This window comes from Schistocerca cancellata, chromosome 2, assembly GCF_023864275.1.
Source record: "Schistocerca cancellata isolate TAMUIC-IGC-003103 chromosome 2, iqSchCanc2.1, whole genome shotgun sequence".
In the NCBI taxonomy this organism is placed as follows: Eukaryota; Metazoa; Arthropoda; class Insecta; order Orthoptera; family Acrididae; genus Schistocerca; species Schistocerca cancellata.
The window spans coordinates 823791046-823808530 of NC_064627.1; the positions used below are offsets into that span (position 1 = coordinate 823791046).

The 17485-nt window shown below is 47.1% G+C and overlaps 1 protein-coding gene across 1 annotated transcript in view; it reads left to right on the forward strand.

Annotated features, from left to right (window-relative positions):
* LOC126159004 (microtubule-associated serine/threonine-protein kinase 3) overlaps positions 1–17485 on the forward strand; it is an 85450-nt gene that overhangs the window by 26543 nt on the left and 41422 nt on the right. The window contains exon 3 of the mRNA XM_049916482.1: positions 421–750. Coding sequence (XP_049772439.1) covers positions 421–750 — 330 coding nt within the window. The remainder of the gene's footprint in view (positions 1–420; positions 751–17485) is intronic.

Genomic DNA, 17485 nt, shown 5'->3' on the forward strand with positions numbered 1-17485 from the left:
CAGGATTCGAACCTACGATCGTAGCGGCCGCGCAGTTCCAGACTATAGCGCCTAGAACCGCTCGGCCACTCCGGCCTGCTAGGGGAGTTTGTGAGAGCGAGATGTGAGTTACATGTTAAAAAGAGCGCACGGCAAAATTTTAGGGAAAGTTTTTGTAGGTGGTGAGGAAAGCAGAATGAGGCAACTGGTACCCCACTTTTCAGTCAGAGAGTTTTAATAAACAGGAGAATATTCGCCTTTTTGTGCTCCGATAAATGTATTTTCCCCGCTGGTTTAGTGATGGAGGAAAAGTGGCTAGTTACGATGGTAGTGATTGTGATTTGGGTCACTAGGGCACACTAGTTACGAGGCGACGATTAACGATGAGAATGAATAGCGAGGTGGGATGGGTTTCTGGTAGAGCTGCCGCGGGATGAACAGGTGCGCGGCTGGCAGACGGGACAGGTGACGAGGACGGGGAGCTGGCAGGTCCGGCGGCCGCCCACGAGTGGAGCGGCCGCCGCGACTTGGCAACGCGGCCCCTGGCGCCAGGGCACATCTGGCGGGACGGGGCGGGCCCACGCGGAAGGAGCCAGCCGGCGCCGGCCGGGCATCTGGCCCCACACACGTGGCCCCGCCGTCTCTGTGTGAACGCCGCGCCGCGCCGCTCTGACCTCCGCACGCCCACGGCCGCTAATGACGCCGGCGGCCACGGCTCACTGCCACTCGCTCGCCCCCTGCCGCCTCACAGGGCCGTCTCCTCCCATTACTGTACACACTTCAGCGACTCGCAGACTTTTAATCTTATAGAAAGAGTTGACAACTATAGACTGGCGTGGAGAGCTGCAAGGCACCAGTCTCAAGACTGAAACTTCCTGCCAGAGAATAAAACTGTGTGCCGGGCTGTCACTCGAACTCGGGACCTTTGCCTTTAGCTCTAAAGTGCTCTACCGAATGAGCACCCAAGCACGACTCACGACCACTCCTCACAGCTTCAGTTCTGCTAGTACCTCGTCTCCTACCTTCCAAACTTCACAGGAGCTCTCCTGCGAACCTAGCAGAACTAGCACTTCTGGGAGAATCGACATTGCGGAGACATGGCTTAGCCACAGCCTGGGGGATGTTTCCAGAATATTTTCACTCTGCAGCGTAGTTCTGCTAGGTTCGCAGAAGAGCTTCTGTGAACTCTGGAAAGTTGGAGACAAGGTACTGACAGAACTGAAGTTCTGAGGACGGTTGTGAGTCGTGCTTGGGTAGCTGAGTCGGTAGGGCGCTTGCCCGCGAACGGCAAAGGTCCCGAGTTCGAGTCCCGGACCGGCACACAGTTTTAATCTGCCAGGAAGTTTCATATCAGCGCACATTCCGCTGTAGAGTGAAAATTTCATTCTAGAAACATCCCCCAGGCTGTGGCTAAGCCATGTCTCCGCAATATCCTTTGTTTCAGGAGTGCTATTCCTGCAAGGTTCGCAGGAGAGCTTCTGTAAACTTTGGAAGGTAGGAGACGAGGTATTGGCAGAAGTAAAGCTGCGAGGACGGGGCGTGAGTCACGCTTGTGTAGCTCAGATGGTAGAGCACTTGCCCGCGAAAGGCAAAGGTCCCGAGTTCGAGTCCCAGACCGGCACACAGTTTTAATATGCCAGGAAGTTTCACAGCAATGCACACTCCGCTACAGAATGAAAACCTCATTCTAGTCTCAACACTGATGACCAACAACAGAAGGACAACGTCACTGTGTGGAACGTACCATTCCCTTGCCTCCGGCCGGCCCGTGTGGCCGAGCGGTTCTAGGTGCTACAGTCTGGAACCGCGCGACCAATACCGTCGCAGGTTCGAATCCTGCCTCGGGCATGGATGTGTGTGGTGTTCTTAGGTTAGCTAGATTTAAGTAGTTCTAACTTCTAGGGGACTGATGACCTCTGAAGTTAAGTCCCATAGTGCTCAGAGCCATATGAACCATTTGAACCTTGCCACCTCTGGGTGCTCTTCCAGTGGCTTTTGTTTACGTAAGAAATGGTTTTCCTAGGAACGATCTTAAAATTCTTCTAAATTGATAACAGTCTGGGTATAACAGGCCGGCTCAAGGTCGAGTGATTTCCTCATTAGGGCCGGTGTTTTCCAACACGCTTTGCAGCGAAATACTGGGTGTTTATAATTAAAGTACAGTTGGTTCCACAAGTCCAGTATGGGCTATAATTATTGTACAGCAAGGATAGTTCGTACATATTCTGATGCAGTCATGCAGAACTGATTAATGCAGGAAGAAAATTAGTTCCAATTTTCGCCACCAGTTCAATGTAGGCTGCATTATCGTATGGCATCGATACTTGGTAGATATTCTGATGCGCTGTTGTGGAACTGATTTGCACTGGAAAAAATTAGTTCCAATTTTGGTCAACAGATGCAAATCGCGCTGTGAACGCAACAAAAATACATGGATGTATTTCCATATGTAATGGATTAGGAACGGGACGTGGGCAGAAAAGGTGAAACAAGTGAGAAAGGCAAAATGCTGATTTTGTTATTCACCACCGCTTACACTATTTGTTCAACATGAGCACTGGAGACGCTGATGACATGCTGTACAGCCCCACATTTACACCTGGTGCGCTAAATTGGGTCCGCAGCTCGTGGTCGTGCGGTAGCGTTGTCGCTTCCCGCGCCCGGGTTCCCGGGTTCGATTCCCGGCGGGGTCAGGGATTTTCTCTGCCTCGTGATGACTGGGTGTTGTGTGCTGTCCTTAGGTTAGTTAGGTTTAAGTAGTTCTAAGTTCTAGGGGACTGATGACCATAGATGTTAAGTCCCATAGTGCTCAGAGCCATTTGAACCATTTCGCTAAATTGGAACTAATTTTGTAAATCGGTTCCGCTTAACGAATCAGAATATCTACCAAGTATCGATGACATGCGGTAATAGAGCCTACACTGGACCTTCGCGCATAGCTGCACTTTAATTATCACCACCCCTTACTAAGAGACTTGGCAGGAATCAGCACACTATAAGCAGGAGGCAGAAATGGTCAATGAAATCCCTACGTTCTCCTCCTGATTTTGATTAGCCTGAAGGCCTAAATATTAAATAATTTCATCGGCCTCTTCGAGCCCGTGAAATCCTGGGGGTCTCTCGCGGGTATACGGAGCAGAGGAGGTTTTCTAGAAGTGTTTATCTGAAGTCAGCCGTTTGTCGCGCTGGTTGATCAACCAAACTATTACGGCGGTGCGAAAACTTTGCATATAATACATGTGTCGGCAAACAAGCCAGAAATTCTGCTGAGACACTTATCAGTTTTCTAAGAGAATGTTGCTTTTATATGAGGCTGCATGTGGCTGGTAGGCAGAGGCCGTACATCAGATCGCGGAGGCATTAGCGCTGGCGTTTCAGCGAAGGAGACAGACTAAGCGGTTCCCGCTGAAATTTGCGAGCTATTTATGTCACTCTTTCCCTGTTGAAACCGATTTTTTTGTTTTGTTTTTTGTTGTGGGGAATACCGGTCGGAGTTGCAGCTCGGGAGGCGGTGTTAGCGGTCAGTATATTCCAGTTCAATGGTCGGATTTCGAAATTTTTCCGAAAATTAATTAGATGGCTACAGGGCGTTAATCATTCACTTTGGTACTGCGAATAGTTTAACTCTGTTTCGGGGGTAAAAGCGTGGCTGGCTACTTTTATTCTGGTGTTGCCTGATTGGACGAGTCTCGTTTCAAATTGTATCAAGCGGATGGATGTGTACGGGTATGGAGACAACCTCATGAATCCATGGACCCTGCATGTCAGCAGGGGAGTGTTCAGTCTGGTGGAGGCTCTGTAATGGTGTGAGCTGTGTGCAGTTGGAGTGATATGGGACCCGTCATACGTCTAAATACCATTCTGACAGGTGACACGTACGTCAGCATCCTGTTTGATCACCTGCATCCATTCATGTCCATTGTGCATTTCGACGGACTTGGGCAATTCCAGTAGGACAATGCGACACCCCACACGTCCAGAATTGCTACAGAGTGGCTCCAGGAACAATCTTCTGAGTTTAAACACTTCCGCTAGCCACCAAATTCCCCAGACATGAACATTATTGAGCATATCTGTGATGCCTTCCAACGTGCTGTTCAGAAGAGATCTGCACCCCTTCGTACTCTTACGGATTTATAGACAGCCCTGCAGGATTCGTGGTGTCAGATCCCTCCAGCACTACTTCAGACATTAGTCGAGTCCATGCCACGTCGCGTTGCGGCACTTCTGCGTGCTCGCGGCGGCCCTACACGATCTTAGGCAGGTGTACCAGTTTCTTTGGCTCTTCATTGCACATGTCTCCTTGTAGAGTACGTGGCTGGTAAACGCTTTCTGTCGCATGGCCAAATTCTTCTTCCACGGCGAGGAAACGGTCATCGGTGCGGTATCTCCAATAATAGCGGGCGCGATGAAGGATGAACAGACCTGCAGTACTCCCCACGAGCTTAGTCGCTCCGCCGCTGTGGACACGCGAGGCGCGGCCAGGTGGTGGCGCTGCCGTGCAGCGTGCACCGGCAGAGATGTTTGCGGGCTGTGGGAACCGGCTGTCCCCCTCCCCTCCCCGCGGCCGAGCAAGTGGCGCGTGTGAACGGCGCCAGCCGACCCGGCGCGGCGCTGCGCCGTGGACCGCCTTCCATTCCCGGCGGCGACCCACTGCACCTGCTGCAGCCTGCTATGGCCATCCACCTTCATTCACACGATACCTGCCAGCAACTGTGCCCTACCAATACATTTAATGACGAAATAAAACACGTCAAACTGTGGCAAAAAATCAGCACTCCCGACAAGTGAAATCTGTGTATTATGGGGCGGATGCTCGTTCTCGACCCAGGACATCAGACTTTCGCCGGCCACTCTCTTACCGACTTAGCCGTCTGTGCACGCATCACTGACGGATGCAAAGTGACAACCTGTCAAAAGTTTCTCCAGATATCTTCCCAACTGTTGAAAGGTCTCTGTTGGATTCCTTTCATGTTAATTTCTTAAATCTGTTGTCATTGACGGCATAAATTCCTCGTCTAAATTTACTGTGGCGTTTCTGACTATCTGGGAGGAGACTGAGTAGTGGAACGTGTTACTTTTACACATAAACAAAACGATCTGTCACACTACTACACTTTAAAAAACACAGTTTATATGTAATTCATGTCACACAGTCTCATACAGAACCTACATCCGCTTTCTTTTATATACTGTATATGATAAGATACTGTCAACCCCCTTCCCTTCTGTGTGAGAGGATGAATGAGCAAATGTATTTCTAGTTGCATGCCTCAGGGTAGCAGACAAGCCTGTCTGCTAGAGAACAGTAGGACCAACGTCGGAACAGGTAGCTACGCTTTCTAAAAGCAAAGAGGTTTCTATCCTTAGTATGGTCCTGTCTGTCCTTTGTCATGTTGGTATAGGAAGCTGCCCCTCTGGCCACTTCCGTTTGTAGTGGGGAGCCACCCTCAGGAAGGGACCAGGTCAGTCTGTCCGTGGCGAGCGTATGAAGTGGTAAGATCTCCGGCTAAGCGCATGTCTGCTAAGTCCGTAGGACAATGGATTTCTTAAGTTCAGCCTAACTGAAAATTTAATCACCTTTATTTCAGGTTTAGCTCTAAAATATCTAATGTTATCTTAAATTGCAGCGCAGTGTAGTTCTCGTGTGAAGTTCAGAATATATTCCGGTAGTTGCTTTGTCACAACTTTGTGAGTAAAGTGGAACCACGTGTTGATCAGTAACTCTAACTAAGTTCATCAATCTCAAATGCGAATGTGCGTGAGATTATAACGTCTCGTCTTGACAATATTTTTCAATATAGCAACTTTTCTTTATGTTCAACCCACGTGGGGTGTACTTTGTCAAACCAGTACCACGTGCTTATACAATTGTTTGACCCATCAGGTTAATAGTAAGACGATAGTAACCAGTTCGAGGTTTTTCTTTGTAAATTGCTTTTCGATCTAATTTATTTTAATTATCAAAATTATTGTGGAGTTACACTGTACTTGGTTCAAATGGTTCAAATGGCTCTGAGCACTATGGGATTTAACTTCTGAGGTCCTCAGTCCCCTAGAACTTAGAACTACTTAAACCTAACTAACCTAAGGACATTACACACATCCATGCCCGAGGTAGGATTCGAACCTGCGACCGTAGCGGTCGCGCGGTTCCAGACTGTAGCGCCTAGAACCGCTCGGCCACAACGGCCGGCCACAACTGTACTCAATGAAGTGTCTACTGAGATAATCACACTATATCTCACTAACATGCATGAGGTTGCTGTTCGTCGATCTCTTTGCTCCACCTTTTCTCTAGCGGATGCTAGTCTCACTGAAGGAACTCATCGAAAAAATTCAAAGAAAAGTGGCTTGTTTTGTGTTATCACGAAGTAGGTGACACAGTTGCTCCGAATGGCAGATATTGAGAAAAAGGCATTTTGTGACGAGATCTTTGACGAAATTCGATAAAATGCTTTCTCCTCCGAATGCATACATAGCGATTAAGTTGGAGAAATCATAGCTCTTACCGGGATATTTAAGTGTTAATTTTTCCCTCGAACTATTCGAGGGTGGAACAGTACAGATTAGAGTTTTGAAGTGGAGTCTTGCATTCTCTGTCAACAACGTGATTGTTAATTGCAGAGTAATTCATATATGTATGGAGATGTGAAGTGTCCGTAGTCGGTGGTCTAGTGGCTAGCGTCTTTGCTTCTAGATCGCGGAGTCCTAGGCTAGATTCTCGACCGGCTAGAAGACTCTATATTTGTGCTGTCTTCATCATTTCATTTCATCTTCAGCGACGAGCAAGTCGCTGAAGTGGCGTCATGTAGAAGACGTTGCGCCAGGCGGACGAACCATCCCAACTCACGGCCAGTAATCATCATCATCAGCAGGAGCAGCCAGTTCTATCACTTAATGATGTGGCCTCTTTGAGTCGGCGTGTAACAAAGCAGCCCAGTAACATCTTCCATTTCTTCCGATCCTGAGCTTCCCGTTGCCAATTGAATCCTACTGTCTTCTTTATATGTCTGTCTCATCTGTCTGGTGATCTTCCTCCAGGTGTTTTTTGGTAAATTGGGCTCCAGTTTAGGACTTGTTTAGACCATCTACCATCTTTTGTTCGAGCAACATGACCAGCCCCCTGCCATTTCAATGTAGTCACTCTTTCCATTATGTCAGTGACCATCGTTGTTCTTCTTATTTCAACTGCTCTCTTCCTGTCTTTTTTCTGTAACCCGACATTGATCTTTCCATTCCTCTTTGGGCTACTGTTAGCTTCCTAACAATGCACTCATGTAAAGTCCATGTTTCGGAGCCATAAGTTATTACTGGCAATATAAATTGGTCAAAAATAGATTTCTTCAGCTCATCCGAAATCTTAGATTTCAAAATTGAAGAATGCCTCACATAAGCTTGCCAGCCCAATTTAATTCGTCGTAATATTCCTGATTTTAAATCTCCTTTCATGTTTATCAGTTGACCCAGATAGATATATCCTGTGACTCTTTGGAGTTGTGTACTTCCAACTGATGTACTTCCCTGAGGCCCGTGTTGGAGATTGTGTTCAGTGCCCGTACGAAATTTTACCGTGTTACAAATATTCAGCACACCGTGTACAGAAGTAAAGAGTAAAAATATTTCGCAGTACTACAGATTTGATTTTTAGTGTTCTGTTCATACTGGAGTATCCTTAGCCTTTACTGTGTTACATACACGAGTAGCTACAGACAACGAATAGGTCTTATTTTTAGCTGGGACATATTTTTCCAGAAACAAATTAAAATTTGTTCTTGCTTGTCAGTCTCAACCATTGTTAATTGGAGGTTTGGTCGTAAGGTAAATGCATGAGTGGAAATCCTCTTCGATATCTTTCCCTACGTTCAATTCTTTTTCTTTGAAATTTAAGGAGAAGTGCAGGGTGTTGATAACTTGTTCAACAGAAAAGCTTAGTGTATATTCGACGACATACACCTAAAGGTGACCAGAATTTCCGTGTCGACCTATCGTGGCAGCAGATTAGCGATATTCTGCAATTTTTGCGAAATTCACTAACAGTTTTTTAAATTTTTTATTCTAGTATGACGTATTCGTCCCTTTTAGGGAGGAAAATGTAATGTAAAGCGCAATACCAAATACGCTCAGTCTTGCATTTGACAGTGCCCTGCGCAAGCGCGCACACTTACCCATATGAACCATTACGTAGATTTCGGCGGCTGATACAGAAGTTAAAACTTGCCAGTGCCGCTCAGTTGGAAAAAATGGAGAATGAGATAGGAAGAGATAGATAGATAGATAGATAGATAGATAGATAGAGAGAGAGAGTTGGAGGCAGGCGGCTTTGTCAGCGCTGGCGAGGCAGGCTGTGGCGGCCAGATGCGCCGGGCCGGCCGAGGTCGCGGGCGTGGGCGGGACCGGCTGCTGCGCTGCGCTGCGGCTGTGGCCGTGTCGCGCTATCGCCGCACCTGTCGCCAGAAGGCGCGGCCGCAAAAACTACCGCCGCGCCGCCACATGGCCAGAGTCGCCTTACACTGCAGCAAGGCACAGCGCGGCTTTCTCCTCCGGGCCGCCTCCAGCATACACCCGTCCCCTGTCCTGCGTCTTCACACACACACACACACACACACACACTGTGCAAAGCACTGTCAAGTGCGTGCCAGACGTTAAGTCTTCTTCCCGCTCGTTTCCCGTACAGAGCGCGCAGCAAGAGTTACTGCTTGTATGCCCGTGCGCACGTTGTAGTGTGCCTTTGTCCTTGCTGTCCCTAGAAGAGCGATACGTAGGCGTTTGTAAGATACTATTAGTCACATTAAGGCGACCACCTCTCAGCGCGGACCACTGCAAGACGTGCAAGAAGAGAGTCAATGTGGTTCTGGACGGGACCGACAGGGACGTAGAGCCACGCCTACTCGAGTGGCATGGCCAGCTGCGCTCGAGTTCTCGATTCCACGAAAACCTTCCCCAGACCATAACTGTTACAAGGGATCTCTGCTGTCAGAAGTTTCAAACCTCTCCCCGACGGAGCACAAAAAGTGATTCACCTGAAAATGTTACCTGACGTCACTCGGTGGACGTCCAGTTGCGGTATTCGCGTGCAAGTTCCAGCCCTCCACGCCGACGACAGCAGGCAGTATGGGTGCATGAACCAGGCGCCTGCTGCGGAGACCCCCATACACAACAACATTCGCTTAATGTTCATTGAGGAGACACTCTTGCTATCCCCTTGGCTCATCTGGGCGGTCAGTTGCTCAGCAGTTGTACGTCTATTCGCCCGTACACATTTCCGCAACCGTCGTTCATCTCTGTCATCTAAGGCCCATGGTTCATCACAGTTGCCTCGGCGCCGGTTTTGGACTGCACCATTTTGCCTTGCAGGGTATGTTTAGCCACGGCGGCAGGCGGACAGTTTACAAACATAGTCGTTTCGAAAATGCTTCCACCTTTGGTTCAATAGCTAATGATCATGCCCTTTTGTACGTCAGGGAAATCGCTCCGTTTCAGCATCACGACAAAGTTTCACTGTTTTCCGCGTACCCCAAAACATGATTTATGTACCTTCACGGGTGGTGCTGCCACCTGCCGTCTGTGAGTAGCTATCTGACTTTGACGTTCAACGTAGGTGGTGGCCACATTAATGTGAGTGGACCGCGTGCAACACATTTTTAAAGCACGTGTAAGGTCTCATAAAAAACTGACTGTAATTGATTGTTAATAAACGATTGCAAATATCCAAATTACTGTCTTTCTATATTTAAAATAGATACTCCAGATTATAGGGCAAAAAGTCCGCCTACATATAACGTCGAGTTTGAGTTTTCTGGTTTTGGAGATCGCAGCCATGCTTGTGGTCGGAAACATACTGGCAAATTAAAACTGTATACCGAATGCGAAAGGCAACGGTCCTAGTTTCGAGTCCCGGTCCAGCGAACAGTTGGCGAGGAAGTTCCTAATCAGCACGCACTTCGCTGCAGAGTCAATATTCGTTCTGGGAACTTCTGGTCATTAATACTATTCTGACAGGCGTATCTATTACGGGTACCATCACTTCTGCAGTATTGTAAGAAGGATAGTGTGAGTGTTTTGCACGTAATCTCCTTTGCAGACGACATTTACACAGCATTCTACCAATGAATCGGAGTCTGTCATCTGCTTTACCTACGACTAAACTTTTTGCCACTTCCTTGTATTTGTATCAGTTAACTGATTGAAAGTGTGACTCGTTAATATTTTAGTGGTAGTATACAAAATTCCTGCATTTTGTAAAGCGCACAATTTTACATTTCTGTATATTTAAAACAAGTTGCCACTCTTGAGATCACATTACAATCTTATCAAGATCTGATTGAATTCTGGTGCAGCTTCTTTCAGACAGTAGTTCCTTGTAGATAACTTATTATCTGGAAAGTCTAAAGATTACTGTTAATATTGTCTGATAAGTAATTATTATACGCCGGCCGGTGTGGCCGTGCGGTTCTAAGCGCTTCAGTTTGGAACCGCGTGACCGCTACGGTCGCAGGTTCGAATCCTGCCTCGGGCATGGATGTGTGTGATGTCCTTAGGTTAGTTAGGTTTAAGTAGTTCTAAGTTCTAGGGGACTGATGACCTTAGAAATTAAGTCCCATAGTGCTCAGAGCCATTTGAACCAATTATTACACGTCACAAATAACAAGGGTACGAACAGACTTCCCTAAGGCAGGCCTGAAGTTATTTGTACACCTGCTCTTTGCTCACTACATGTGATGCCCGTATCTCTACTCGGCAATACCCTTTCGTGGCAGGTGGGTACAAAGTTTCTCAGCGTCCTTCAATCACCTTCTCATCCCATTTCAGGACCGAGCGAAGTCCTGCAATAGTTAAAACATTGGAGTCGAATCTTACTCATCGAAATTTAGGGTTTTCGTGAGTAACATCACTTGTTAAATGCTATGGTGGATACTTCGAAGAGGGCAACGCTTATGTCCATCCACTTTCTTGTCTAAATTGAATTTCTTTAATTAATGTATAGTTCAATAAAGAACAACGGTACAACGTAGGTTAACCGCTGCCTTGTTTAAACTGGCGTTTTGAGAAACGTGACGGTACTACAATTATAAAGATTATAATTGGAAGACAGAGAGCAGCCACAAATTTGGCATATGAGTTTATTAACCTGTCATTAGTACAGATCTTTTAAAATCCATCGTCAGATCGCTCTTACAAGGTTCCATGCTGAGTCTTATCCTTGTGGTCGTTAATTATTGGGTGCGCAATGATTTCGTGGCTCAGAGGTGTCGGCGCGGCAGCTCAGCGTGTTCGGTCAGGGGACTGGCTGTCCTCTGTAATAAGAAAAATAAAACAACTCAGCAAGTGTTTCATCGATTTAATTTTAAAGATGTTATCCGACATCGGCACATAGCAATTGGCGAACAAAAGACGAACAAACAGATCGAAAAAAAGTGGTTAAGTGCCAGACTACAAATCCAAATGTCTCGAATTCGATCCCCGCTCAATCTTAGAATTTTTATCTGTAGCGTAAGACTCCTGTCCCTTCTGGCAACGTTTGTTGAAACGAGAAATGCCGAGCTGCACCGTAATTCGGAGTCAAAATAACTGTATGTCGCCATACAACCTGCTAGGAAAGTCTTCAAAGGTTAGAGGAAGGCAATAGTTTACCAAGTCCAACAGGACCCTGCCTAATAAAGCACTGTGGTGTTCAAAACAATCTTCGGATTGATGACTGCTTTACTACTAAGCTAAATAATTCTTTGTCAAAATTAAGTAGACGCACAGAAAAAAATTGATAATTTGAGGAACCAAATCGGAAATGGCCTTACAGTTGATAAACATAAAATTTGGCGAAACTTACTTGGTGTATGTTCCAGAGCAGTGTATTCGTGGAATATTTCTGTTGCACTCAAGAATTACGGCATAACTTTGGCTAAACCAACCACTGCCCTCTAGCTTTAAGAAAGAAAATTGCGAGCTAGGTTTACCAAGATCAGTGACTTAGAGAAATTCAAGTTCATTTCTGCACATGAGATCTTTAGTCTTCAAAGATATATGCAAGCGCGAAACATGGTTGGTTGGTTGATCTGGGGGGAGGGAACCAAACAGCGAGGTGATGAGCCCCATCGGATTAGAAAAAGGAAGTCGGCCGCGCCCTTTCAAAGGGACCATCCCGGCATTTGCCTGAACCGATTCAGGGAAATCACGGAGAACTTAATCGGGATGGTCGGACGCGGATTTGAACGTCGTCCTCCCGAATGCGAGTCCAGTGTGCTAACCACTGCGCCACCTCGCTCGGTGCACAGAACATGTAGCATATTGTAAAGGACACTGAATCTCTGCGACGTGACGTGGGGACGCAGATGTAGACTCGTGGGCTGCGGTTGCCCCCCTCTGGCGACAGAGCAGCCGGAACTGGGTGACGTCAGCGGGCCGCGCCATCCATCACACACACCAGACACAGCGCAGCGAGCGAACGGGGCCACTCGTGGCGCCAGGTGGCTAGCGCCAGCCTGTACGCGATTCGAGCTTCGTACATCGGAGAGTCACTGTCGGCTCTCACTCGCGCTAACACCGTTGTGCAGCAAATGCAGGAAAAGTATGCCGCTACTAATTTTTAATGTCTCGACCTCAGACATGCGGCTGAGCGCAGTGGCGCAATTTTTAAGACACTGAACTCGCAAACTGAAGGAGAACAGCTCAGGTTCTTTCCCTTATCCTCTTCCAGCTGTGCTGATGCTCCGGCTCTACTGACCACGATGTCAGCGAGAGTTTAACCGTGGAAACACAGCATGGTACCTATAATGTGTACTCAGTCACCAGACTGTGTTTTATTAGCACGACACTTAGAAGATGCCACAACCCTATCCTCTGCGTCTGTCCTCTTCTGGAGTAATGCTGCGCCGTTTGGCATCCTTAACGGATATCACTGACGGACAATATCGAAAAACTTGGCATTAATTGCAAAACTGCCTGTGTTTATATATTACAGTAACGTCAACGCAGCTCACATATCACGCAGAAAATCCATAATAATCGAGAAACGTACTTGAGAGTGCGAATTAATTCCCGAAAAGCGCCATGCAAGAAATAAATAAAAGAAAATCCTACCTGACAGCAGAAAAAAATTGTTTATGACAAACAATATCATCTAGGTGTAAATTTTTCCCACATACTATTCGAGAGTGAAGCAGTTGAGCAGGTCTGGACATTGTGATATGTAGGTATAGACAATGTACAAACACAGACATTGTAACGATCAATGATGAATCCATGCCTCGACGGGCTAAAATAATGATTAAATATTTGTATCTCCCTGTGCGGTAATCACGAAATATGCGAGCGTAATCGTTGTGGTCTCCGTGGAAGTTTGGAGAGATCTTCGAAAATGGCTCTGAGTACTATGTGACTTAACTTCTAAGGTCATCAGTCCCCTAGAACTTAGAACTACTTAAACCTAGCTAACCTAAGGACATCACACACAGCCGTGCCTGAGGCAGGATTCGAACCTGGGACCGTGTCGGTCGCGCGGTTCCAGACTGAAGCACCTAGAACCGCTCGTCCACAGTGGCCGGCGGATGGATCTTTGAGTGGTGCTTAGATAGCCGAAGTGATTAACACGACCGTTTGCAATAAACGGGGAATCGGCTTTCGAGTCCTGGTCCGGCACAAATTTTCACGTGTCGCGAACAGCCGACGTCAATGCATATTTCCAAAATGCGAATCCATTTTTCAATTGTTACTATGAGATTTGCAATAGTTCTTTTTGTATGTCATCTGAATAAATTTGTCATTTACTAGAGAAGTTGGAATTTTTAAATAAATTGCAATTATCAAGCCGTATTCATTTTTTCGTAGTTTTATTGTTAATTTCAGCGTTTTGTACATTACAGCCTTGAATGAGTTAAGGGTATTTCTTAGCCGACGGCCCCTCAAAGAAATCATTTGACCTTCCATGCTCTTCCTGATATTTCAATACTTACACGTCACTCGCACTGACTTGTCTTAATGTGTCAGTTTCATTCTTTCCTCTCGCATAATAGTTTTACCCCACATCTCCTCTTGAAGCGAGTGTTTATTTTTCCTCATTTCTACTTCCACTCCGAGAACATAGGTGTGGCGGAGCGGTTCTAGGCGCTTCAGTCTGGAACCGCGCGACCGCTACGGTCGCTGGTTCGAATCCTGCCTCGGGCATGGATGTGTATGATGTCCTTAGGGGAGTTAGGTTTAAGTAGTTCTAAGTTCTAGGGAACTGATGACCTCAGAAGTTAAGTCCCATAGTGCTCAGAGCCATTTGAGCCATTTTTTCGAGAACATAGTCTTGCAGATGCGGTGATACACAGTGAATGAAAATGGCCTGCAATTAGAGTGACGAAAACGGAATTAACAACTAAATGTGCCGAATGCAATTCAGTGCAAAACACTTCCTCCACACTCACCCATTCATTCCTATCTCTTTGTTACTAAAGATCACATGTAACTGTTGCTATTTGTACTGGAAATGCAGGACATCCGAGGTTCCTATACCTAGTCTGCCACATCAAGGCAGAACACTGAGATTCTGTTAAGGTTCGTCTGCTTGACACATCATTCTTCTTGCCACAGTTTAGAACTCTAGTACTCAGTACCGTTATCATATGTGATCGCAAACGAACAGGAGTCACACACTTGCTAAGCTGATCGAAAATACAAGCATTTATGTCACATTTGCCGAAAAAAAAACGTAAACAACAGCAGTGCTGCTCTGTTTAAGAGCCCGACGTAGACCAGCTGGTTCCGGCGTGGTGAGGTCTCGTAGCTGGCCCGGGGTCGCCCTCTGGCCGCGGCCGATAACAGCCATCGGCCGCCTGCCGCGGACATCCCGTAGCGACCCTAAAAATAGCCGCTGTTTATGTTTGAGGCGGCGCCGGCGCCGGCGCATATTTGTAAGAGTAATGACAAAAAGAGGAGAGGCGAGAGGCGGCCCGCCATTATCAGCGAACCAATGCGGCGGCTCGCCGATAGCTGGTCAGAGGCAGGCGTGGCAGGCATCAACATCTTCGGCTGTGGCCTCCAAATCGACCCCTGCGCTCTCCGTTGCGTCTGCCAGTTGGGGGAATTGTGGGGGAAGGGCGTCTAGCCAGGCGAATTGTGCGAGTAAATTCTTTGCTGGATTCCACGAGTTACGAAATGTTGGCGTAATGGAACGTACGTAGATGACATAAGAAGACACGCAGGAAGAACATGGATATATAAGTGGAGACTGTAATGAGAGGTACGGTCGCAGGTTGGAATCGTGCCTCGGGCATGGATGTGTCTGATGTCCTTAGTTTGGCTAGGCTTAAGTAGTTCTACGTTCTAGGGGACTGATCACCTCAGAAGTTAAGTCCCGTAGTGCTCAGAGCCATTTGTAATGAGAGGAAAAACTTCTTCACGCAACAGTGGATGACAGTAGTGGTTGTGATGGCTGTGGATTTGATGATGGTGGTATGTATCAAATATGAGGGGCGTTCAGAAACTATTGCAGCACATTTTTTTCTGAAAGCATGTTGATTTTATTCGGGATTCAAATAAACTACATTATTCCCCAATCTTTTGGCTACAAAGCCTTATTTTTCAAGATAAACTCCGTCCAATGCGACCGCCTTACATCACTTTTCTGGGAGGGCCTGTATGCCCGTATGGTACCATTCTATTGCTCGACGTCGGAACCAACGTCTTGTTGCATCCATCATTTCCTCATCGTCTACATACTGCTTGCCGCGGAGATCCTTCACTGTGACTAACAGATGGAAGTAGTAGAGTGCGAGATCCGGGCTGCAGGGTGGATGAGGAAGGACAGTCCAATGAGGTTTTGTGAGCTCCTCTCGAGTGCGGAGACTGGCGTGGAGCTTTGTGTTGTCACGGACAAGGAGTTGGTCGTTGCACCATGAGGGAGGACACCAAACAGAATAACCCCTTCAGAGTCCTAGAAGAGCGTCCGGATGAGGATGCGGCTTTGAACTTTTTCTTCGAAGGAAAGGTGGCGTGGCGCCGTTCCATGGGTTGCCGTTCTGTTTCCGTTTCGAAGCGATGAATCCATCTTTCCTCGCCTGTGACGATGCTCGACAAAAAATTATCAGGATCAGCCTCGTACCACTTAAGCAGTTCCGTACAGATGCTCCTTGATTGCTCTTTATGGTTTTCTGTTACGTGGTGAGGAACCAAGCGGGCACACATCTTTGACTACCCCAACTGGTGAATGAGTACGTCAGCGCTACCAGCAGATATGTCCAGTTGAACAGCGAAATGTTTGACTGTGATCCGTCGATCACCTCTAATGAGAGTGTCCGCACGTTCCAACACTGCAAGAGTCTCAGCTGTGTGCAGCCGGCCGGCAGGCGGGAGATTGGACAGGTTTGCGCGACCTTTCTGCGATGATGACAGGCGCCTCGTCCAACGACTGGCCGTGCTTTTGTTCACTGCCAGGTCTCCGTAGACATTCTGCAAGCGCCTACGAATATCTGCGATGCTCTGGTTCTCCGCCAAAAGAAACTCAGTGACAACTTTCTGCTTGGAGCGCAACTCCGTTACAGGCGCCATTCTGAACGCTGGGTATAGCGCCGCCACCTATCGTAACTTCATGAAATTATAGGTGCTGAAACGAGCATATTCCACGGTGTTCCGCAACAAATTCCGCATTTTTCAACCGAAATTGGCCGAAAAAAATCTGTCGCATTATTTATCGTACATTATTATCGATGAAGCACCAAGCTCAATACGCTGCATGGCAACTCTGAGATGTCATCTTGTAGCGACTGCTGCACACGAAAGCAATCTTCGCGTATGGGGTGTTTCAAAGCCTTTCCATCAAACGTCTAGGGGTGATACGTCATGTCATGGGGAAAAACACTTGTTAGAGACAAAATGCTCGCTGACGATTCCCAATGACTCTAGGTGTCCTTCTGTATTGCATATGTTTTTCAGCTGCGGCGGGCCGTAGGCACTCTGCGGCGTAAGTATGCCTTGTGTGTTGCCTATACTCCTGTCATCTGCTCCGTATGAAAGGGGATAGGCCCAGTAAAATTAAAGCACTTGATTCGCTGCTAAAATCTGTTCCTTATCGTAGAGAAATTCATTCTTAAGGTTTTCTTGTTGAGAATCACTTTGTAAGCTTACTGCTGCGGGTAGTACACAGCACACATCATTAGCAAACCCTGCTGGTTCGGTGAAGTCTCGTCGTCCCACGGCCACCGAACACTAAAGGCGGTTACTGTTGTCGGGAAGCCTCGGTGAAAAATTTGTCTCCGATAAAAGACATTCCCCAACACTCGATGTATCACCCCTTGATGGAAAGACTTTCAAACACCCTGTATAGTAATGTAAGTATGCGGAGTATCGCCGCGGTAACACTGAGTAAAATATTCTCGGGCTTCCACCAGCGTCAAATGGTTAATATGACACTAGCTTTCGATCAAGTATATCTGGGCCATTCTCATTCCACTTGATAATGGCCAAGGAGCAACAAGGGAAAGCTCATGTTATTTTAACTACTTGATGTGACTGGAAGACCAAGAACAAT